This window comes from Equus quagga, chromosome 5, assembly GCF_021613505.1.
Source record: "Equus quagga isolate Etosha38 chromosome 5, UCLA_HA_Equagga_1.0, whole genome shotgun sequence".
NCBI lineage: Eukaryota > Metazoa > Chordata > Mammalia > Perissodactyla > Equidae > Equus > Equus quagga.
In genome coordinates, this window is record NC_060271.1 from 11298740 (window position 1) to 11322622 (window position 23883).

General features: G+C 35.8%; 1 protein-coding gene across 4 annotated transcripts in view; it reads left to right on the top strand.

The window, feature by feature from the left end:
• STIL (STIL centriolar assembly protein) overlaps positions 1 to 23883 on the top strand; it is a 54031-nt gene that overhangs the window by 13339 nt on the left and 16809 nt on the right. For 3 of the 4 annotated variants that reach the window (XM_046660281.1, XM_046660283.1, XM_046660284.1), the window contains 7 exons: positions 701 to 787; positions 5953 to 6103; positions 7426 to 7535; positions 11446 to 11560; positions 12687 to 13655; positions 18869 to 19034; positions 22775 to 23006. In XM_046660281.1, the coding sequence (XP_046516237.1) occupies positions 701 to 787; positions 5953 to 6103; positions 7426 to 7535; positions 11446 to 11560; positions 12687 to 13655; positions 18869 to 19034; positions 22775 to 23006 (1830 nt within the window). The remainder of the gene's footprint in view (positions 1 to 700; positions 788 to 5952; positions 6104 to 7425; positions 7536 to 11445; positions 11561 to 12686; positions 13656 to 18868; positions 19035 to 22774; positions 23007 to 23883) is intronic. The other variant, XM_046660282.1, reaches the window with a different exon arrangement.

Sequence of the window (23883 nt, forward strand, 5' to 3'; positions counted from 1 at the left end):
AGCACTGTTAGTAAGAGAGATGATAGGGGACATTTTCTTAGAGAAGGCAAACTTGAACTGGACCTTTAAGTGCTTGGATAATAGAAGGGAAGATTGGTGGGGAAGGGAACCCATGTAGGGAATAGTATGTGCAAAATTAAAAAATAAGAATGCACAAATGTTCTGTGGACATGAAATCTATTTACAGTCTGTTTGCTCTGCCCCTGGTGTTGGCTGTGGGTTATTGATGCTAAGTGAGTATCTACTAAGAGTCTTCTGTGTTTCAGGTTCCTTATATATGTTATGGTGTTTAATCCTTTCAATAACTATGTAGTTTTAGGCTGCCAACTTCGTTCTCCCCTGATTCAGCCCATTCTTTGCAGTCTAGGCTAATTGATTCTAATTGATTCCTGCTTTCACCTGTATTGTTAACCATCTTGTCTCCCAGCATTTTTCATTTTCCCTTCATCTCAGGTGGAAGAGGACGGAGAGAAAAGAAGCTCTCACTCACTCTGTCTGTCTGTCTATCTATCTATCTTTCTCCCTCTTAATTATCAGCATGGTCTAGTGTATATAGATTTCTTATTTATAAGGCCTTTAGTATGTTTCTGGTGAATGCCAAGAATCTCTGCCATATTACCTTGAGAAGAATGTAATCTAAAGTGTATTAAGTATTAATTTGTAAATGACTATAGTTTTTAATTTCTATTTTTTCATTTAGTTGGCTGTCTGGAATTATACATATCTATAGTCCTCAGGTATGGGCTTGCTGCTTGCGATACATGTTCAGTACTTCTATTCAAGAAAGGTAAGTAATATTTTCTTCTGTAGTATTTTATTTTGATCTTTCCCCCCATTCATGTCTTATTGGCCTCGTTTAAAATTCATGCAATGCCTTAATCTTTTATAATACTTACAAACCAGAAGAACAAGCACATTAAGGAAAACAGCCCTTACATTAAAGGATTAAGAATAAAAGCAGACAAGAAAGGTGAGGTTGCACTTTCCTTGGAGGATGAAGGAATTCGTTTCCCTAACCACAACTGTACACAGAGCATAGACTTTTTAGGAGTGGAAAAAACCCTAGAGACCATCTACTCTAGTATTTTATTTTATAAATAAATTAATTTTCAGTGAAGTGGCTGAAAATGAGTTTGAATTTGTTACCGTACAAGTATCTTACTAAGTTACACAGTCCTACCACTAGGACCCTAAGGAATGTTTGAAACAAGGTGTTTAATTTTCTCTCTGGAACTAGAGCACAAGCATGGGAAGACCTAGCAGGGAAACTTTATTTCTAACCTCAATTCTTCATTTAATTTTGTTATTTTGTACATGATACCACTATTTGCCTCTTACCTTGTTCATCTATTAAATGAAAATTCCAAGGTGTGTTTCTGTCTACCTTGGGCGGCTATAATTCACTTTTTGTTTTTTAATTAAAAATAAATTTTTTGTTTTGAGTTCATAGTAGTTTACGTCATTGTGTAATTTCATTTGTACCTTATTTCTTGTATGTCACCACATGAGTGCTCCCCTTCACCCCCTGTGCCTACCCCACACCCGCATTCCCGTGGTAACCACTGAACTGTTTTCTTTGTCCATGTGTTTGTTTATATTCCATGGATGAGTGAAATCATCTGGTGTTTGTTTTCTCAGTCTGGCTTAGTTCACTTAACATAATATAATTCACTTTTTAGGAAGACTTCATTGAAAAGGCATTACAAGTACATGGTAATCAATCAGACATACATAAAGATACGTAATAAAAATAAGTCTCTCTTCCACCCCATTTCCCCAGACCCTATCCCCAGAGATAATCACTGTTAATGGAGTCTTGTGCTTCCTTCCTGAAATATTCAGTGCATAGATAAATATCACCCTCCCCTGGCATGTAAAGATTAAATCGCATATAGGAGCATACCGTTCTTACTTTTCTGTATGGTGCTTTTTTCTCTGTATCATTATACCTTCGAGAGCATTACAGTTTGGCATGTACAGATTTAATATACAATTTTACAACTGAACAGTAAATAATATATACTATATTTTAAAAACTTTTTTCTCTTTTTTTTAAAAAAAGAGCTTTTTAAAAGCTTTTTTTCTCTTGCACACAATTTTGTGTATACATTTTTGTGTGCATATACTAGTGTATTTGTAGAATAAATTCTTAAAAGTGGTTTTTCTCGGTCAAAGAGTATGTAATTTTAAATTTGCATAGATATTGCCAAATTGCCTTTCAAAGTCTGCCAATTTATAATCCTTCCAACAGTCTTTGAGAGTGCTTGTTTCCTCCATCCCCTCACTAACACTGTGGAACAAATACTTACTGAGTACCTACTATGTGCCAAGCCCTGTTCATGATATTGGGGATAAGCAGTGAACACAGTAAAGACCCTGCAGAAGTAGACAGTAAACAGAACAAATAAGTAAAATAAATACTATTTTACGAGGTGATGAATGCTGTGGAGAAAAATAGGCAGGGGAAGAGGATGTTGTGTGTCTGGATGGTAGTGGCAGGTTAAGAGTTGCAATTTTGAATAGAGTGGTCAGGGAGGCAAAGACTTGAGGTGAGGAAGTGAGCCATGTGGTGTTGGGAGCAGTGTCCCAGGCAGAGGATACATTAAGTGCAAGTGCTGTAGGTGAAAGATCACTTTCATCTTCAAGAACAGCAAGATGGTGCTCATGGATTGGAAGAATAAACATAGTTAAAATGTCCATACTACCCAAAGCACTCTACAGATTCAGTGCAATCCCTATCAGAATTCTGATGACGTTCTTCACAGAAATAGAGCAAAGAATCCTAAAATTCATATGGGGCAACCAAAGACCCCGAATTGCTAAGGTAATCCTGAGAAAAAAGAACAAAGCTGGAGGTATCACAATCCGTTGTTTTCAAAATGTACTACAAAGCCATAGTGACCAAAATGGCATGGTACTGGTACAAAAACAGGCACGCAGATCAATGGAACAGAACTGAAAGCCCAGAAATAAAACCACATATCTAGGGACAGCTAATCTTTGACAGAGGTGCCAAGAACATACAATGGAGAAAAGATAGTCTCTTCAGTAAATGGTGTTGGGAAAACTGGACAGCCACATGCAAAAGAATGAAGATAGACCACTATCTCATGCCATACACAAAAATAAACTCAAAATGGATCAAAGACTTGAAGTCCTGAAACTATAAAACTCCTGGAAGATAATATTGGTAGTACACTCTTTGACATCGAACTAAAAAGGATGTTTTCAAATACCATGTCCTCTCAGACAGGGGAAACAAAAGAAAAAATAAACAAGTGGGAATTCATCAGAGTAAAGAGCTTCTACAAGGCAAAAGAAACTAGAATCAAAACAAAGAGACAACCCACCAATTGGAAGAAAATATTTGCAAATCATATATCTGACAAGGGGTTAACCTCCATAATATTTAAGGAACTCACACATGAACAATAAAAAAACAAATGACCCAATCAAAAAATGGGCAGAAGAGATGAACTTTTTCCAAAGAAGATATACAGATGGCCAATAAACACATGAAAAGATGTTCAACATCACTAATCATCAGGGAAATGCAAAGCAAAACTACAATAAGATACCACCTCATGCCTGTTAAAATGGCTCTAATCACGAAGACTGAAAATAACAAATGTTGGAAAGGATGTGGAGAGAAGGGAACCCTGATACATTGCTGGTGGGAATGCAAACTGGTGCAGCCACTATGGAAAACAGTATGAAGATTCCTCAAAAAACCAAAAATAGAACTACCGTATGACCCAGCTATCCCACTACTGGTATCTACCCAAACAATTTGAAATCAACAATCCAAAGTAACATATGCACCCCTATGTTCATTGCAGCGCTATGCACAATGGCCAAGACATGGAAGCAACCCAAGTGCCCATCGACTGCTGATTGGATAAAGAAGATGTGGTGTATATATATACAATGGAATACTACTTAGCCAGAAAAAAAGACAAATTCATCCCATTTGCAATAAGATGGAAGGACCTAGAGGGAATTACGCTAAGCGAAATAAGCCAGTCTGAGAAAGACAAACACCAGATGATTTCACTCATATGTGGAATATAAACAATTACATGGAATATCAAAACAGTTCAGGGGTTGCTAGGGGAAGGCGGGTGGAGGCTGGGCACAGGGGGTGAAGGGGAGCACTTACGTGGTGACAGTCAAGAAATAATATACAACTGAAACCTCAAATTGATGTAAACTATTATGAACTCAATAAAAAAAAAGAAATGCACAGTTCCACACATGAAAAAAAAAGAACAAGCAAGGAGGCCAGTGTGGCCGGAGAGGAGTGAGGGAAGGAAGAGTAGCAAGACCTCAAAGAGGGAACCAGAAGGCCATTATTAAAGTTTTGATCTTTGCCCATCTGATAGATGGAACATGGTCTTTTCTAATGTTTTATAATCTCATCTTCTGGGAGCTTCCTATTCATCTTTCTTGCCATTATTCTATTGGGTTTTGCATCTTTTTCACATTGCTTTGTAAGAACTCTCTTTCTCACTCTCTCTGTATACACAATATATAATATGTAAAAGATAGAAATATATTTATAAAAATAAGTATATATAGCAAAGATTTTATATGTATAAATATATATTATAAAAATATGTGTGTGTATGTCTGTATGTGTGTGTGTGTGTATGTATATATGGCAAAGATTTTTTTCCCCCCGATTGTCATTTCACTTAACTTTGGTTAATGATATTTTTCCCAAACAGACTTTTTTTTTTTCTTTTTCTGTCTTGCTTAGAAAGGATTTGCCCACTCCAGGAGTATTTACTGAAATTAAAAATCTCTTGTATTTTCTTCAGATCGTTTTACAGTTCTACTTTTTACACTTTATTTCAACTTTACAAGGCAATTAGTTTTATTTGCAATAAAATAGAAATTAAATGTTCATTTTAGTGTATTAGTACAATTAAGTTTTTTTTTTAATCAACAACTGGTTTTGCTTTAGTTTTTTATTGACAGTAAATGTTTGGTAAAATTAATCTCGAAGCTCTCTGTTAGTCTGTGTTCAGTTGAAGCATTAGGCAGTTTCTTTGATACCTGAACTCTGTAATTACCGCCACCCTCTGAACCAGAGAGGAGTCAGCACTGCTCCGCATAGCTTAGGTCACTGCTTTACAGCCTTCTGAGCAGTAGTCTTGTCTGACTCTAGAGAGAGGAATTGAGCAGTAGGCATTCTGCCTCCCTGATCTCCACTGCTTGGTTTTGTTAGTAGCGTAATGTATCTCCTCCCAAATTATTTTTCATTCCACGTTTTACTAAGTAGAGACAACTACTAAAAGTGTTTAAAATAATTTAGTATATATTTTCAGGACTCTTGATGACTTTACAAATATTTGTTGAGTCATATGGTGAGTAATGAAATGAATGTTCACTTTATCAATGTTTGTAATTGAAATATTGTAAATAATTTAAATATCCATTTTTAGAACTCTAGCTAAGTCAATAATGGCACATCTATAAACCGCAATACTGAATAGTCACTAAAAAAGAATAAGGAGGTCTGAGGTATAATATATAATAGTGATATGGAAAGAAATCCAGGATAGATAAGAAATAGCAGTTGCCAATTGTGTGTATAGTATGGCCTTGTTTTTGTTAAATTGTATAAAATGTTTGTGTATGCCTAGGGGGAAATTCGGGAAGTGTATACACTAAACTGGGCCGTGGTGTGGGGTAGTTTGCATTTTCTATTTTAGACATTTCTGTTTTATTTGAAGTTTTTACAAGGGATATGTTTCATAATAAAATGTATCTTAAAAATAAAAAATCAGTAACATTAAAAAGTAAGCATAAATTTGCTCCCCAGCTTTCTTCTAAAAATTGGACTGTTTAGTCAGTCTGTTAACTAGATTGAGAGACTCACATAGAGTTCTTTAAGTGTACTCTTACTATCCTTGGTAAATTTTAATTAAACGGCAATTTTTTGTCTAGGGTTTTTTCAGAATCTGGAAATTTCATTATTGTTCTCTATTCTGTGACACATAAGGATCCTGAGTTTTATGAATGCCTCCCTTGCGATGGCAGGTTATCTGACCTTCGATTCCAGCTACTAACCAGCAGGGAAACACTACATCTTTTCAAAGTAAGTGATTTGATTACCTAGCACATTAATGAATGTTTAGGGTTGCATATTAGCAGTTTAAACCTAATGGTCTTTACGCTTTAAAATAGGAATGTCTTAGACCAATAATAAAAAAAATTCTGTATTTTATTACAAAAATACTGAATACCTCTAAATAACCATGTGTTTATACTCAGATCTTATTTTGTGCCTTCTTTCGTTTATAGGTTGTATCAGTTCATGAATCAAATTTTTGTATTTTAATTATAAATACAATCATCTTACATGAGGTCTAATAATTTATTTCTATGTTAGAGACGTATATCATTTACTTACTTTATTCTTTAGATCATATCCTCAGTTCAAAGTTGTTATTTTAACTGAATCTTTGGTTATTGAGTGAGTTACATAATATAGGTAATTAAGTTTACATTTCATTTATGTAGCAGGGAAATGGACAGTTTGAAAAAGAAGATTACATAAAAATAGAGCTACCATATGATCTAGCAATTCCACTTCTGGGTATTTATCCAAAGGAAATGAAAACACTAACTTGAAAAGATATCTGCACCCTCATGATCATTGCAGCATTATTTACGATAGTCAAGACGCGGAAGCAACCTAAGTGTCCATCGAGGGATGAACGGATAAAGAAAATGTGGTGTATATATATGTATATATATAGTGAAATATTCAGCCATAAAAAAGAAGGAAATTTTGCCATTTGTGACAACATGTATGGACCTTGAGGACATTATGCTAAGTGAAAGAAGTCAGACAAGGAAAGACAAAATATTGTATGATCTCACTTTTATGTGAAATCTAAAACAAAAACAAGCTCATAGAGAGAACAGATTGGTGGTTGTAGGAAGCAGGGGGGCGGGTGAGAGGTGGGCAAAATGGGTGAAGGTGGTCATAAGGTACAAACTTCTAGTTATAAAATGAATAAGTCTTGAGTATGTAATGTACAGCATGGTGACTGTAGTTAATACTACTATGTTGTATATTTGAAAGTTGCTAAGAGGGTAGATCTTAAAAGTTCTAATCACAAGAAAAAAAATTTATAACTGTATGGTGATGGATCTTAACTAGACTTATAATGAATGTTTTATAATATATACAAACATCGAATTGAATCATTATGTTGTACTTGAAACTAATATAATATTATGCATCAATTATATCTCAATTTAAAAAGTAATAATAAAAAAATGCAAGTTACAGTTAAAGAAATCAGAAGGCCCCCCCCCTCCCCAGTGTTGCAGAGATACTTTTCATCTAGATAGAATTCACTGGTATTTTTATTTAAGTCAGATCTCAAAGTATGACCTACTTTATTTCAGAATGTTGAACCTTCTGACAAAAATCCAATCTGTTTTGAATTGAGTCCTGGGTGCCAAAATGCAGAAACAGAGTTTTTCAATAAAGTTTCGAAGAATCTTTCAATTAAGAGGTAAAAGATATATTTTTATTATCATGCATGTTTTTTATTACATTCATTAGTTTTTGATGAGTAATTAACTCTCCAATTCTTTCTGATGAAACTATTTGTGTATCTTTTGTACCATGGGTGTCCTTGCTTTCAATGCATTCCTTCATATTTGGAAGTTGGACAATAATTTTAATGAAGTGACAACTCTAATATGGTTCTTATTTGAGTTGATTTATTACATGGGGGAAAAAAGTGTTTGTCAAGAAATTATCTGGCTTAGGAAGAAGACTCCTGATTTTGTTTAGTTTGCCTTCTGTTCATTCTTCCCTTTGTTATAGTTTTAAACCTGGGCCTATCACATAAACTATTATAAAAAATAATTTCTCTATCTAAAAAAGAAATTGTTTTAAAACTTTCAAAGCAAATATACTTGGGGAATATTAAATGATGGCTTGTGACTTTTTGGGTCAGTATATACCTTTTGTGGCAAAGAAGGTATTCCCTTGTATTAGAGTTCTCCAGAGAAACAGAGCCAACAGGATGTATGTACATAGAGAGAGAGAGATTTGTTTTAAGGAATTGGCTTATGCAACTGTGGAGGCTTGGTAAGTCCAAAATCTGCAAGCAGGCTGAGAAGAGTTGCAGTTAGAGTCCAAAGGTAGTCTGCTAGCAGAGTTCTCTTCTTGGGCAGGTTAGTCTTGTCCTATTAAGGCCTTCAGCTGATTGGATGAGACCCACCCACATTATGGAGGATAATCTGCTTTACTCAGAGTCTGCTGATTTAATTGTTAATCTTATCCAAAAAATACCTTCACAGAAACATCTAGAATAATAATTTGACCAAAAATCTGTGTACGTGGCCTAACCAAATTGACGTAAAATTAACCCTTCCTATCCTTATTCCAGCTTTCTCATTTATTCCACTTTGTGCCAGATAATGTACTGAGGGCTGGGGATATGGTGGTATTAAAAACAGATGCAGACATAATCTCTTCCTTCATGAAATTTATAGTCCAGTGATGAGGGTTGAATGTTCTCCATATTATTTGAGAGGTCCATTAATTTAAGTTAATATTTGCCAAATATTTTTTTTTCTTTTTAAAAAATCTTTTCCTTTGTTTTATTCTCATCTCCATCTCTTTTCACACCCATTTATTTGCTCTTAAACACAATCCTAATAAATAGCCAAGTTAATAGCTTCAAAATATTTGCCAAATATTTAATAACTTCATTTAAAAGTTACTTTGGAATGCTGGTTTATTCTTTGACTAGTAGTTCGGAAAATATTGTTATTTTTAACATGCCCTAGCAGTTGATTTGTCCTTCTCTCAACTTTTTGACTCTAACCTGTCTTTGGACCCCTTTAATGCTGTCTCTTTAGTATCTTGCATGAGAAAGAAGCAGGTATAAGATTCATTATAGATTACTGCAATTATTGGGAAAATGTCTTGACCTTTTTTTGTAGCATTCATTCATCTATTCTTAACATTTCATTCTACAGGTGGAAATTAACTATGATACAAGTTTAAAATAGATGCCAACTATTTATAGAGGCTGTGTAACCTAATAGTTGTGAGCTCAGATTATGGTATCAGACATATCAGCATTCAAGTTCTGGTTGTAAACATCAGTATCCCATCTGTAAAATGGGAATTATGACTGTGTCTGTATTAGTTTCCTGTTGCTGCTCCAACTAATTACCCCAAACTTGGTGACTTAAAATAATACAAATTTATCATCTTCCAGTTCTGGAGGTCAGAAGTCCAAAATGGGTCTTTGGGGCTAAAGTCAAAGTGATGGTAGGGCTGTATCCTTTCTGGAAGCTTTAGTGGAGAATCTGTTTTATTCCCTCTTCCAGCTTCTAGGGGCTGCCCCCATTTCTTGGCTGGTGGCCCTTTACCCCATCTTCAAAGCGAGCAGCATAGCATCTTCAGATCTCTTTCTCTGACTCTGCTTCTATCCTCACATCTCCTCTGACTCTGACCCTCTTGCCTCTGTTGTTTAAGACCCTTGTGATTACATTGAGCCTACCTGGATAATCTAGGATAATCTCTGCATCTCAAGAGCCTTATTTTAATCACATCTGCAAATTCCCTTTTACCATGCACAGTAACATATTCACAGGTTTTGGGAATTAGGTCTGAGGTATCCTCTCTCCATCTTTGGGCATTTCAAATTATCTTTGAAACAGGTTAGATCATCAGAAAATTATATTCTTATAGCTCTGCAGGAAAACCTTCACTGTCTTAAGTTTTAAGGCTTTATTCAAGAATTTATTGAATATTTATGGAAGAAAAAGCCTAATTAAAGAAACGCTTGCAATTTATTTAACATTGTTCTTGGAAACCTTGTCTATTTTCAGCTCTGACCAAAGCTTTAATAAGGATCAGCCATTTTAAGATTTTAGTAAAATGTTTGTTCCGCCTAGAGAACTGGTATTATAATTATACAACATAAAGTTTTTTCTTTTTGCCTTGGGTGCTAAAAAAGCTCGTAAATGGATTTTATTGCTCAATGTTGGAAGTTTTATGTGTGTTTTTATCATAAGTAAGTATGTAGCAAATATTAATTCCTTGACACAAATGCAGGTGCACAAAAAAAAGTGACTTTTCTCTTTAAAAGTAATTGAACTTGATTTCTATTTTGAGCCCCTATTCATTATTCTTGGTTATAGAAATTAATTTCAGTTAATTCAAGGTCTGTTTTTCCTCTTTCCTCTGAGGTTATATGTAATTTAGAGGGATGAATGCTGTGCCAGTACTGGTGATGTGGTCGGTGACATGATTATCATCTATCCGAGGTGCCATCTGCTGAGATGTTTTCATTTGCATCTAATCTTTGGCAGTAGGTTTGTGCAGGTTCCTGCTGTGACCTCCTTACCCTGTTCAGGTCACTGGCGCTCTGTGTCATGTCCATACTGCTCTGAAGCACATGCGATATCATTCTGTACTCTCCATGTCATTCTTGGGTGCTGGGGGAGAATTCTGTGGGACTGGTGCAAACCATGCAGACATTCTGTTTGTTTCATTGCAGCACTTTGGCACAGAAAGAGCTCTGGGAGTGTTTACATTTCTAGACTACCAGTGTTTGGGGCAAAGATTTCTTCCGCTGTTAGATCTTCCAGATCTACCTGAGGGTTTCTATTCTCCCTGCCGGGGAGACAGGATGCAGGACCCTTTCTTAGGAATTCCATTAATGTCTAAGCTCTCTTAGCTTTCTTGTGGCTTCTCTTTCCTCTTCCCTAACCTATCCTATTGAGATAGGATCTAGTTTAGGATGCAAAAAGACCTGATGCATATAGTCTTCCAAATTTTAGTCTTAAACTCTAATTTCAGCTTTTGAAACTCAGTACCATCACTCAGAATTGTTCTATGTTTTATTGGGGCATGCCACTTGTGACACAATTACTACCACTGACAAGATGGGAGGAGGTACCTCAATTAATGTCTCAAAGTATTTTCCCATCACAGATAAAAGGACATAGGACAACGTGATTCCTTACTTGATTTTCCTTTTTAGCACAGTGAGTGTTTCATGCAGCATGTTTAATACAGTGAGTCTACATCTCTATCACCAGATTATAAATTTTGTGATGGCAAGTGCTGTGTCTTACTTATTTCTACATTCCTCAAAGTGGTTCTACAGAAGATGCTCAGTAACTGTTGATTTATTAGGATGTTAAGAATAACTGAATTAAACTTGCCGTGATCAGACAAAGGGGGTAGTTTATTAAGCATGAGTCTGACTGGGCCAGCTTTCCTGGGCAACTAACATTGGCCTGAAAAAGAAAATAATTTGTGGTTGTCAGATACTAATTAAATGATCCAGCTACTACCGTGACATATTAAAGGACTTTATTCAATTTCAAAAAGAAAGAACAAATGAACACTAGATTACTGAAGACTTTTCTTGTCTTCCCTCTCCTCTTTAGGTCCTCTCAAAAGTCATCTCTAGGGAAAATGCCAATAAATGATCACGACTCTGGTGTTGAAGATGAAGACTTTTCTCCAAGACCAATTCCTAGTCCTCATCCAGTAAGTCAAAAGGTATCACTGATCTTATAAGGAACTCACCTTTGTACTTAGAAACATAAAAGTCTTTTCATGTTAAAGCACTCAATAATACTACTCAAAACTTATTTGTTTCATTCTAAGATATGTCTGGCTATCTATATCTATATATATTCCTCACAGGTACATATAATTATATAATTATATGTAATAATATATGTGCATATATACACATATTGTAATAAATACATAGAATTCTTATTCCCAGAGAAAACTGAGGCACAGATTGGTTAAGTTACTTGCCCAGGATTACACAACTAGTAAGTAGGAAAGCTGGAATTCAGGAGGTTTGGTTTCAGAATCTGGTGCTCTTAACTTGTATAGACTTAACATTCTATATTATCACCGGAGCTTTACTTTGGTTCTTATTACCATAGTCTGAGAAAACATCCTACTTGCTTTTGGAGATTGCTAATAACCCCTGTCATAATTCATAACTTTTTGATTGCAGCCAACCAGTAGGTTATTTTACAATTGTTGTGCCTTAGTTAGACTAATTACTTATTAGAAGAAAAATGAATGAGAAAAAATTTTTTTAAATTAATATCAAATTCTAACCAAATGAATCACAGTGAGTAGTTTGTTTACTCTTTTCTGCTCACTTCCAACTCTTTTAGTTGGTATCAGTAAAAAAGAGTAACACTGAATAATTTCACTTAGAAAAGTATTCTGAAATATTAATTGGAAGATCCTTTGTTATTAAGATGCAGAAACATCATTTTCTACTAGATCTATTGAAACATCCTGCCTGTGATCATTTTTTTTTGCAGAGAGGGGGGTGAAAAAAGTCTATTGTAAAACAGTTTCCCATATTGTATTCTGTGATCTAAGCAGCATTAGTCAGTGCTTCAGTAAAAGAAGTTCCATCGTTAAATGAGTTTGTGAGGGCGAGGACCATGTTATTTTGCTCACAATTGTATTCCTAGTGCTTATCACATAGAATATGTCTAGAAAATATTTGTCAACTGTCTAAATAAAGAATAAACACCTTTTAATAAGTAACTAGATATAATTTGGGAAATACTAGTTTAAGGAAAGTGAAACAATACATGCTTCTCCTAGAAAATACTTGTTTTTTCTTTCGTTTATTTCCCATTTATAGATCTCTAAGATCCAACCATCGGTTCCTGAACTTTCACTTGTGTTGGATGGCAATTTCACAGAATCAAACCCTCTGCCTAACCCATTGGCAATGGTGAATAATGAAAATCCTCCTTTGTTGATTAACCACTCTGAACACTTGGAGCCGTTGCAACCCCAGCTTTATGATGAGAAACACAACCCAGAAGCTGAAGCTGGAGAGCCTTCCTTGAGAGAGCTACCAAATCATTTAAACCAAGGCATTGCTCCTTTGAGACACTGCAAAGTAAGACAGCCATCTGTCTGTAAGAAAGGGAACCCCCATATCAGGAACAGTGTTAAACCAACTTCTCTTGATGGGCCATCTCCTGATACATCTGAAAAGCTTCAAACAGTTTCTGCTGGAAATGTACACAAAGAAGAGTATCCTTTAAGATCCTCCACATTTAATTCCAGGCAGTCTTCTCTTGCCTCTCAGACCTACCCACACAATTTTGTTTTTTCACCCCATAATTCAGGAAGACCAATGGAACTTCAGATACCGACTCCCCCCACACCATCTTACTATTCCACAAATGTTTGCAGTTGTTGTCAGCATCATGGCCATGTTCAATATAGTCCAATAAATTCTTGGCAAGGAATGAATACAGTAGGATCTGTTCAAGACCTCCAGTCTGAAGCCCTTCAGAAACACTCACTATTTCACCCAAATGGATGTCCAGCTCTGTACCATAATGCATTCTATTCTTCCAGTAGTCCTATAGCCTTGAGACCTCAGGGAAGCATGGGTGGTTGTTCTCCCCACGGCAATGCAGAACCATCGCCTGTGGCAAGACTCCCTTCGCATGTGGACTCATGTAACCCACGGCCTTGTGCAGTATGCATGCACACACCCAAGACTGGGTCAGATAATGGAATGATGGGACTATCTCCGGATGCATATAGGTTCCTCACAGAACAAGACAGACAGCTGAGACTACTTCAGGCACAGGTTTGCTAGCTTTCTTAGTTCTGTTAATTCTTGGTATTAATATAGTTTCTTAAAAATAACTGGGGGCCGGTCCAGTGGCTCAGCAGTTAAGTTCGCATGCTTTGCTTCGGTGGCCTGGGGTTCGCTGGTTCGGGTCCCGGGTGTGGACCTGGCCACTTATCAAGCCCTGCTGTGCCAGGCATCCCACATATCAAATGCAGAAGATGGGCACAGATGTTAGCTCAGGGCCAATCTTCCTCAGCAAGAAGAGGAGGATTGGTGGCGTATGTTAGCTCAGGGCTAATCTTCCTCAAAAAAAAAAAAATAACTGGCAACTCTTCAGTAATTACATTTTATGGAGTAGAATTGTAGAATGTCAGAACTGATGGAACCTTGGGAACTGAATTCTAGTCCCTGTTGTTTTACAGATAATTAAAATGAGGATGAGAGAGAAAATTTACCCAATGACACCTAGCTAGTTAGGAGTAGAACCAGGACTAGAAAGCAAGCCTTCTCTTGGCTCTGTCTTGTGTGTAGCCTAACCTACAACACAATTGCATTTTTATTTCATTTTTTGCCTCTAATGAAAAGTCTATATAAAATGTGCTAACCCTTTATATACAAGTTAATATAAAGCCTGCACAATGGATTCTGATATAGCTGTGGTTTCTTAACCATACAGTATGTATACTGATCTTTAGCTGGTGTACATAGTAGTTCTAGAGCCTCTTCTGTGGATCTATACTAGACTTGTTTCCTTCCTTTTATCCTGAAGTGCTTCCTTTCTTCAGGCCTTTATGGCAAAGTTCTTAGTCTTAATTATATCCTCGCACTGTTTAGTCTAAGAATTGTGTCCCTTTTATTTTCTTTCCTTACTGACACCCTTCTTCTACATATCTACCACAAATCCCCACCCTCGTTCCTTTCCATTGTACCAATGGAAACAACCTGAAATATACTCTCTCATATTTTTTCCATGATCCTTTAACTACACAAATATATGTATAATGGGCATATATACAGGTGATTTTTTAAAAACATTTCGTTTTAGAGTCATGGTGTTTAAGAAAAAACTAAAAAAGACAATCACATTTTTCAAATTCTGCTTAAAAATGGTTTAGATAGGTCACCTGAGAAAAAATTTAGCTTGCTCTTTTTTAAATTTAGAAGGTAAATTCTTTGAAATTGTAAAATATAAGTTGGATTTTAACAAATCATTATAAACATTTGAGAAAAATTTTAATGTAGCTGAATATTTCACTTTGAAAAGAAATGTTTGTCATTTATTTCCTTTTTTTTAAAAAAAGGCTTACAGGGGCTGGCCCTGTGGCCGAGTGGTTAAGTTCGCGCGCTCCACTGCAGACAGCCCAGTGTTTCGTTGGTTCGAATCCTGGGTGCGGACATGCCACTGCTCATCAAACCACGCTGAGGCAGCGTCCCACATGCCACAACTAGAAGGACCCACAACGAAGAATATATACAACTATGTACTGGGGGGCTTTGGGGAGAAAAAAGAAAAAAATAAAATCTTTAAAAAAAAATAAATAAAGGCTTACAGAGGTTAAAAAGCTCTTAAGCTATTTAGAAATCTTAGTTACCTGGCATTTATGTACTTAAAATGTAAATTATAGACTGCTGCTCTAGTCTAGATTATATGAATCATTATACTTGGGAGAGTACAAAATATGATGCAAAAAATGCATCTATGATAAATATATTTTGCTCATGTGAATTCTTTTTCCTTTTTTTTAGGTTACCATCTTATTTAAAATTTCTAAAAAATTTTATAACACAGTTTCTATATAAGCATATATAGAATTATCTTATTCTGCATAAAATCTCATTATAATGACATAAAACAAATTTTCTAATTGGTTTCCTATAGATTATTTCAAGAGTTTCAAGTTTCTGCTATGGCAAACAATGCAACATTGAACATTCGTACACTCCTGTCTCCGTGCATTTGTTCCTGTATCTCTGTGGCATAGATCCCTAGAAATAAAGTGGGAAATCAAAGAACACACATTTTAAATGTTCAAAGCTACCCAAAGTTCTTCCTCTCCTAGTATTCCAAGTCTCATTTTAGTGTAGTGATTAAACGAGTGGGCTCTGGCACCAGGCTGCTTGGGTACTGATCCAGTTTTGCTATGATCTAAGTTATGCCATCTTACTTTACCTCTCTGACTTTGGTTTTCTCATCCCCAAAATAAGAATATACATAAGTTTATTGAGACCTAAGTATTGAATGAGTTATTAGGTAAGGGCTTAGAATAGTGCCTGGCATATAGTTAGTGCTCAGTAAACGTTAACTGTTACTATTATTTTCATTATTATTATCTCAATTCATGACGTCACTTCTTAACCCCATCGGTCAGGCCAAAATCTTAGGTTTCAAAAACCCAGGTTTTGGGACCAACCCGGTGGAGTAGTAGTTAAGTTTACATACTCTGCTTCAGCAGCCTGGGGTTTGTGGGTTTGGATCCTGGCTGCAGACCTATGCACTGCTCATTAAGCTGTGCTGTGGTGGCATCCTGCATACGAAAAATAGAGGAAGATTGGCACAGATGTTAGCTCAGGGACAAGCCTCACCAAAAAAAAAAAGCAACCCAGGTTTTACTTTCTAGATACATCTTAAACTATTCTTTACCTTCTCTCCTGCTAACCACTCTAATTGAAACCATTGTCTTCTCTTATCCATACACACTCCTTCCAGTACTGTCCCCTGCTGTTTCCTGCAGTTGGAAACACCACAGCCATCTTTTTAAAGCTCAAGTCGGGTCATAGGTCTCCTGCTTATAACTCTCAATGTTTTTCCATTGCAATTAGAATGAAATCCAAATTCCTTACCTTGCCCTCAAAACCCTTTGGATTCAGCTTCTGTCTTCCTCTCCTAGCTCATCTCTTGCCACTGTCTTCCATGTTTACTACACTTCAGCTGCAATAGTGTGCTTTTTGTTCTTCAAAAACATGAACATGTTTCCACTTTAGTCTTTAAGAATTGTCTTTTTTTCCATTCCTTACTGACACCCTTCTTCCACATATCTACCACAAGGCTTGCCTTAAGTCCCCTTTGCCTGAAACATCCTGATTCTTCTAATGGCTGGCTGCTTCTCCTCATTCAGGCCTTAGTTAGATGTTTTTGTTTTTTGTCTTTAGGGAGCTCTAGGGAGGGAGCTTACAAGATTCATCATTGTATTCTTTAGCACCTTGTGTAGTACTTCACTTGTAATAGTTGCTTAATACGTGTTTTGTAAGTTGAATGAGTGAAAATCGCCACTAGGAAGGTTACACCAATTCTCCAAAACTTTCCACATCTCTGATACTGGGCATATCAAACTCTTAAATTATTATCAGTCTTATAAGTAGAAACTTTAAATTTGCATTGTATTGTTACAAGGTTGATCATTTTATTATTTACTGGCCACTTGTATTTTCTTTCTATAAACTCTGTGTTTAGTCATTTTTCTATTGTCTTTTTCTAATTAATTTAAAAGAGCTCGTTATATAAAGAAAATTGGTTCTTTGTCATATATATGTGGTAAGTATAATATATAATGTCTTTTGTCAAGTGTCGCCTATGTGATCTCTCTAAACCACGCTCTTATTGTAAATTGGGAACAATGATTAGTATTATATGTAGATTTGAAGGTTAAATGAGTTAATATATATGTATAAAGTGCTTAGTGTAGGACCTGGCTATAGTAAACATTCAACAAATTACAACTATTTTTATCTCTTAATCCTCACAACTACCTTAGTTTTAGGTAATGTTGAAGCTCATAATGGTTGAATAGCTTTTCCAAAAGGTAGCAGAGTAGGATTTAAACTTAGGTCCTTATGACACCAAAGCCCATGTTCTAAACCACTAAAGTACATATACTATTTTGTGTTATTAAAGCAGGTTATATTTCTACTGATCTTAACAATTTATTGATGATACTTATTTTTCTATATTAATAAAGTTAATCCACTAAAATTAATGAGATGAGTTGAACACAATAATATAATTTGTAGGGAAATAGAAAATTGCAGTATTTAAAAGGGAGGCTCTTCCACTTCTAGATATGTACCCAAGAGAAATGAAAAAATATGCTCACACAAAAACTTATACATGGATGTTCATAGCAATGTTATTTATAATAGCCAAAGGTGAAAACAATCCAGTGACCATCAACTGATGAATGGATAAACACAATGTGACACCTCCTACAATGGGATGTTTTTTGGCCATCAAAAGAAATGAAGTATTGTTATGTACTACAGCACGGGTGAACTTTGAAAACATTATGCTAAGTGAAGGAAGCAAGATACAAGGCCACATATTGTATGGTTCTGTTTATATAAAATGTCCAGAATAGGCAGATCTGTAGAGACAGAAAGTAGATTAATGGTTGTCGGAGGCTCGGGACACTGGCAACGGAGAGTAACTGCTAATGGGTACCGAGTTTTTGCAGGGGTTGATGAAAATGTTCTGAAACTGGATGGTGGTTATGGTTGCAAACTTTGTGAATATACAAACCACTGAATTGTATACATTAAAGGGATGAATTTTATGGCGTGTGAATTATATCTCAATTTTAGAAGGAGGGGAAGCTTTTGGTATTTGAACCTCAGTTTTGCTACTTGTTAGTTATGTGACCTGGCAAATAAGTTTATTTTTAATGCCTCAAGTTTTCTCATCTGTAAAGTGTGGTTAATAGTAGTACGTTCATCATGGAGTTTTCAAAATCATACATAAGAGCTCTTAGTATAGTGTCTTCTAAACAGGAAGCACTCAGTAAGTGTCAGCTGTTGTTATTAATATTTCCACTTTTAACATGGCCAATTCTGATCAACCTTTATAAAAAGAATCTTGTGTAAAACATTTTCAATATTTGGTAAATAAAGTTAGAGCATACCTCCTATCTTGTAAGTGAAAGAAGAATAAAATGTTGGTTTGAAGTGTTAACATTGAGACTTTTCTGTTTGTGTCAATATATGAATGCTCATCTAAACGCCTATATGTTTTCACTTGTAAAATTACCATTAGCTCACGTAAGTACTTTTCACTAATGAATGATAATGATTTTCTCCATTGAATAAGTTTTGTAGTATGATCTAGTTGAAATGTGAGAAAATATGGGTAAAAGTAAGTTATTTATAACGGGGGCACCTTGTAATTCATTTTTAAATTCTGGTGCCAATTTAGTTGATTACTTTACTGTCAGTTTAAAGTGTGTTTTTAATTGATACAGATTCAGCGTTTGTTGGAAGCACAGTCTTTGCAGCCCTGTTCCCTTAAGACAACCACTGTTGAAGACACGGTGCAAGCTGCAAGCCAAATGGAGTTGGTTTCCATGGAAGCACGGTCTTCCCCTGATTTGCACATGAGAAAAAGTGTAAGCATTGCTGTGAGCACAGGTAATTTCCTTTTTTTATTTGTAAGAAATTTTTAAAAATGCTTTTCATATCTACTTTTTAAATTTTTACATTGAAATTGGTGCATGGTACCAGTAGAACGAAAGCCAAGGTGATGAGAGTAGAAGTTGTTTAAGTCTTTGTGTAATTTTACTCTTTCTCAAAGTAAAACTATACTTGAAAACAGATAGGAAAGCACATAACACATTGTTTGTTTGTGCTGCTTTCCCAGGTGGGACCCGATTCTAATAAGGGAAGTCATCTGTGGTTTGAGGGGTCAGGGGAAGTTTTATCTGCGCAGTGTTATTGATTCTAATTCTTGAAGGGTATGAGGCTTTTAGTAGGTGGAATTGAGAGGTGGCAGAACAGATTGGGTAGAGAAAATAGTATCGACTTGGTGAGAAAATACAGGGGTCTGAGTTGTCTAGTACTCTACATTACTATGTTATGGAGAACCTTGACTACATCTTTCACAATGCATGTCTACTTCATTTGGTAAGCAACATTGAAGGCCTTTTAAAAAAATGAATTAATAATATAAATGACATATTTGTTTACATGTTTATTCACCACCAGACCATGAGATCTTCAAGGACATCTTTGTTTTCCCAGGGTCTAGCAAGATGTTTAGTACATAGGGTGGTGGTGATAAGAACGAAGAGGAAGAGTCATGTAGGATGTTGATAAGATTTGGTAACTAATTGGATGTGGCAATTGGAAGAGATAGAATTCAAAAGTTACTCCAGCATTAAATGCAATGTGACATCCTGGATTGGATCCTGGAACAGAAAAAGGACAGTAGTTGAAAAACTGGTGAGGTCCAAATAAAGTCTGGGGTTTTAGTTAATAGTAATGTACCAATATTGGTTTCTTGATTTTGAAAAATGTACCATGGTAATGTAAGATGTTAACATTAGGGGAAACTGGGTACAGAGTATCCAGGAACTCTCTGTAGTATCTTCATTGTAAATGTAGAATTATTCCAAAATTAGAGGTTTATTAAAGATGAGAATGAAGGTTTCTCCAGGATTTTAAATCTGAATGACAAGGGAAGGCAAGTTAGAGAAGTAGAGGAGAGAAGATGAGTTCAGTCTAGATACCTGCTGAGATTGAGCTACTTTTGGAAATGTAGATACTGATACTCATATGTCAGAAGAGTGGAGGTGGGTTGATGACATAAGACTTGAGGAAGTAGCAGATGAAGAGTTGAGCCAGGAGAATAAAAATTTAGGAAGAAGAATAAAGAAGGAAGACAGATTTTTACATATATTCTTTTGCTGAACACATGTATTATCTAAATTGTCCATGTGGAGGGGAGAAAGGAAGGAGGGTAACAAGAACCTCATGTACATTTATAAGTCAAATTCAGGTATTACTCAGTTAAGATTGTTTGGCTGCAAGTAACATAAACCACTCTGAACTAATTTAAGCAAGGAAGGGGAATTTACTGGAAGGATATGTGGATGGTTCGTGAAAACCAAGGCCGAGAATGGGGCTAGACTTGAGGAAAAAGCTGGAACTAGAAACTGCAATACCTTTAGGACTATTCAGTTATTCTACATGGCTGTTTTTACTCAACTCTGTCTGTAGTCTTCATTCACTGCTTTGCATTTCAAAATATAGCTCACCCAGAGCTCCAAAGTTTATGTGTTATAAAGTTCTAGCCAGGTACACAAATCAGGTTACTATCCTTCAGTCCCCGTTTCAAATCGCAGAGAATCTGAATGGCCTAGTCTGGGTTAGGTTTTAATCCCTGGTTTGGTGGTAAGGGGTTTGAGAAGCATGTAATAGGAACCTATCTGCTGGAGCCCCACCTTTGCTAAGTGCAGAGGTGATAGTTCCCAGAGAAAGTGTGTGTGTGTTTGTGTGTGTGTGTTGTAGAGGGGTGGTGGTAAAGGAGCTGTGGGTATTGGGAGCTAAATAAGCACACCAAAAAGTACAGTTTCCTCCTCTGTCCTCTTGTAAAATTCTGTACTTACTGTATTACATTTGCTTATCATTTGTATCTCTCACTAGACTGTAAGCTCTTGGGATCTGGAATACTGCCTTATTCACCGTTGTATCTCGTTGCCTAACATGATGCCTAAAACATAGTGTGCCAAATAAATGATAATTGAATGAAGTCATTCACATGATCAGACTGATAAATTCTGAAATTATTTGAAACGAGTTTTTAAGCATGATACATAGAATTCAAATATTTTGAAACCTCATATATTCATATTCAGTTATTACTTATATGCAGAAAAGAATTGTTAATAATCATTTGAACTAAATGGCTTTTTTTTTCCTGAGGAAGATTAGCCCTGAACTAACTGCTGCCAATCCTCTTTTTGCTGAGGAAGACTGGCCCTGAGCTAACATCCGTGCCCATCTTCCTCTGCTTTATATGTGGGACGCCTGCCACAGCATGGCTTTTGCCAAGCGGTGCCATGTCTGTACCCGGGATCCGAACTGGCTAACCCGGGGCTGCTGAAAAGCGGAACAGGCAAACTTAATTGCTGCACCACCGGGCTGGCCCCCTAAATGGCTTTTAGAAGTATATTCTACAATACTACCTATTTCTCTAAAGATACATATCAATATGTATTCAGGAACAGTAGCAGAACTTACATAACTTTTTCAAAATTGTCCTTAAAAAAAATTTTTTTTTAAATGTTTAGTGAATAGGGGGGCTGGCCGTGTGGCCAAGTGGTTAAGTTTGTGCACTGCTCTTTGGTGGCCCAGGGTTTTGCCAGTTCAGTTCCTGGGCGCGGACATGGCACTGCTCATCAGGCCATGCTGAGGCGGTGTTCCACATGCCACAACTAGAAGGACCCACAACTGAAAATATACAGCTATGTACTGGGGTCTTTAGAGAGAAAAAAGAAAAAATAAAATTAAAAAAAAAAATGTTTAGTGAATACAAAATTAAATCATGCTTTTATTAATTTATTTTCATAAAGTCACTCAAGTTGACCTCAAAGTAGAAAGCATTTGAGTTGGATTTACTTTTTGGTTTTAACTATTTCTTGGAATCATTATATATAGCAGTATTTCTCGAATTGTGGAATGCTTACCGCTCAGATTCAAAAGATGATTTGGAGTGCTATACAGATGAATATTTTATATTTTGTAGATATATTTATTCTTATGAGTATTGGAAAAATGTAATTAGCACATCAAATCTGTGAATTCACAGAAATGATGAAGCTAGGTAAAAATAAAGTGAGTTGATTTAAAGAAAAGCAATAACCAAATAATACATGCAAATAATTCTGCAAATAATTGCACGGGTGATCCATAAAGTTTGGGAAACGTTTGATTTTTAAATACCTGCCTGATTTACATATGTCTGCTACATTCCTAATTTAGTTTCATAAATACTGTATTTAAGGATCAAAATCAGAGAGCCTAGCATTTTGTATTTTATATATTTCTCCTGTTTTTCAGAACAACAATTTTCAACATACACACAATCCCCCCCCAAAATTGTATTCAGAGCTTTACTATATAAAGCACATCATTTGAGAGCCATACCTCTTAAGAGGCAGGGCTCAGAATGTCCCCTTTCCCTTTGTACCCCAATTTTCTATCTTGTCACCTTTTACTTACCTCTTCATGGCATTTCTGAGGAAATATCTGAAAACAGTTACAGGTGATTGTGTTAAAATAATATATTAATCTTACTTAAAGATTTGTCAGAGAATTATTTTTATAGTTGAATATTTGTTTCAGTATCTGTTAAATCACTTCACCCCCAGGTGCCAGCCTGTTTTGGAATGCAGCAGGTGATGATCCAGAGCCGGAATCTCAGCTGAGGCAAGATGACACCAAGATTTCCAGTGAGGACATGAATTTTTCTGTTGATATTAATAATGAAGTCACAAGTACTCCGGGTAGTGCATCTTCATTGAAAGCAGTTGATATTCCCAGTTTTGAAGAGAGCAACGTTGCTGTGGAAGAAGAATTTAACCAGCCACTTTCTGTGTCCAAGTAAAGTCTCTTTGATTCAGTATTCATCCTACTTCTTTTTTTCTTTTTAGATTCTGTCATTCTTTTGGTGTTCTAACTCAGAAACTATTTGTTTTGTAAATAGTATTTTCATTGATGTCTTTCCTGATATGGTTCTTATGTAATTGACAATTCTTAGCCTTCCAGGAACCATTCCCAGATGTCAATAATTAAATGTGTGACAGTCTGACTGAATCAGAACATCTGAAGAAAAGTTCAGAAATGCATGTGCTCAGACCTCACCATAGAGATTCTGATAACACTAGGTGCCATATGGAGATGGGGTCCTGAATTTTGTAAAGTTTTAAAGATTCCCCCTATTTCAATTATATATATATAAAAGTCTTTATTTTTGAGAGATACAACCTGAATATTTACATATGAAATGTTATCTGAGATTTACTTCAGAATAACCTGGTGGAAGATGAAATGGCTAGGGGTATAATTGAAATAAGACTGACTATGAGTAGGTGATTTTTAAAACTGATTGTATATAATGACGTATTTATTCTTTGTGTTTGAAATTTTTCATTATGCAATTTTCTATTAAATAAAATAAGGATTCCAAAGTAATTTAGATCTTTAGTAAATTTGGAAACAAGTTCAGCAAATATTCTTTGAGCTTCTACTATGTGCTGCCACAGAACTAGGCCCTAGAGATTGAGCAGTAGTAGACAAAGCTTCTGATTCATTGAATTTTCATGAGTTCTGGAGACAAACAGTAACCACATAAACAGTAAATAATATAATTTCATATAGTGATAACTGCTCTGAAGAAAATAAGAGTGATCAAGTGGAGTGAAAGTGGGATGACAGCATGGGAGCGAGGGGATATATTAAGTAGGTGGTGAAAGAAGCT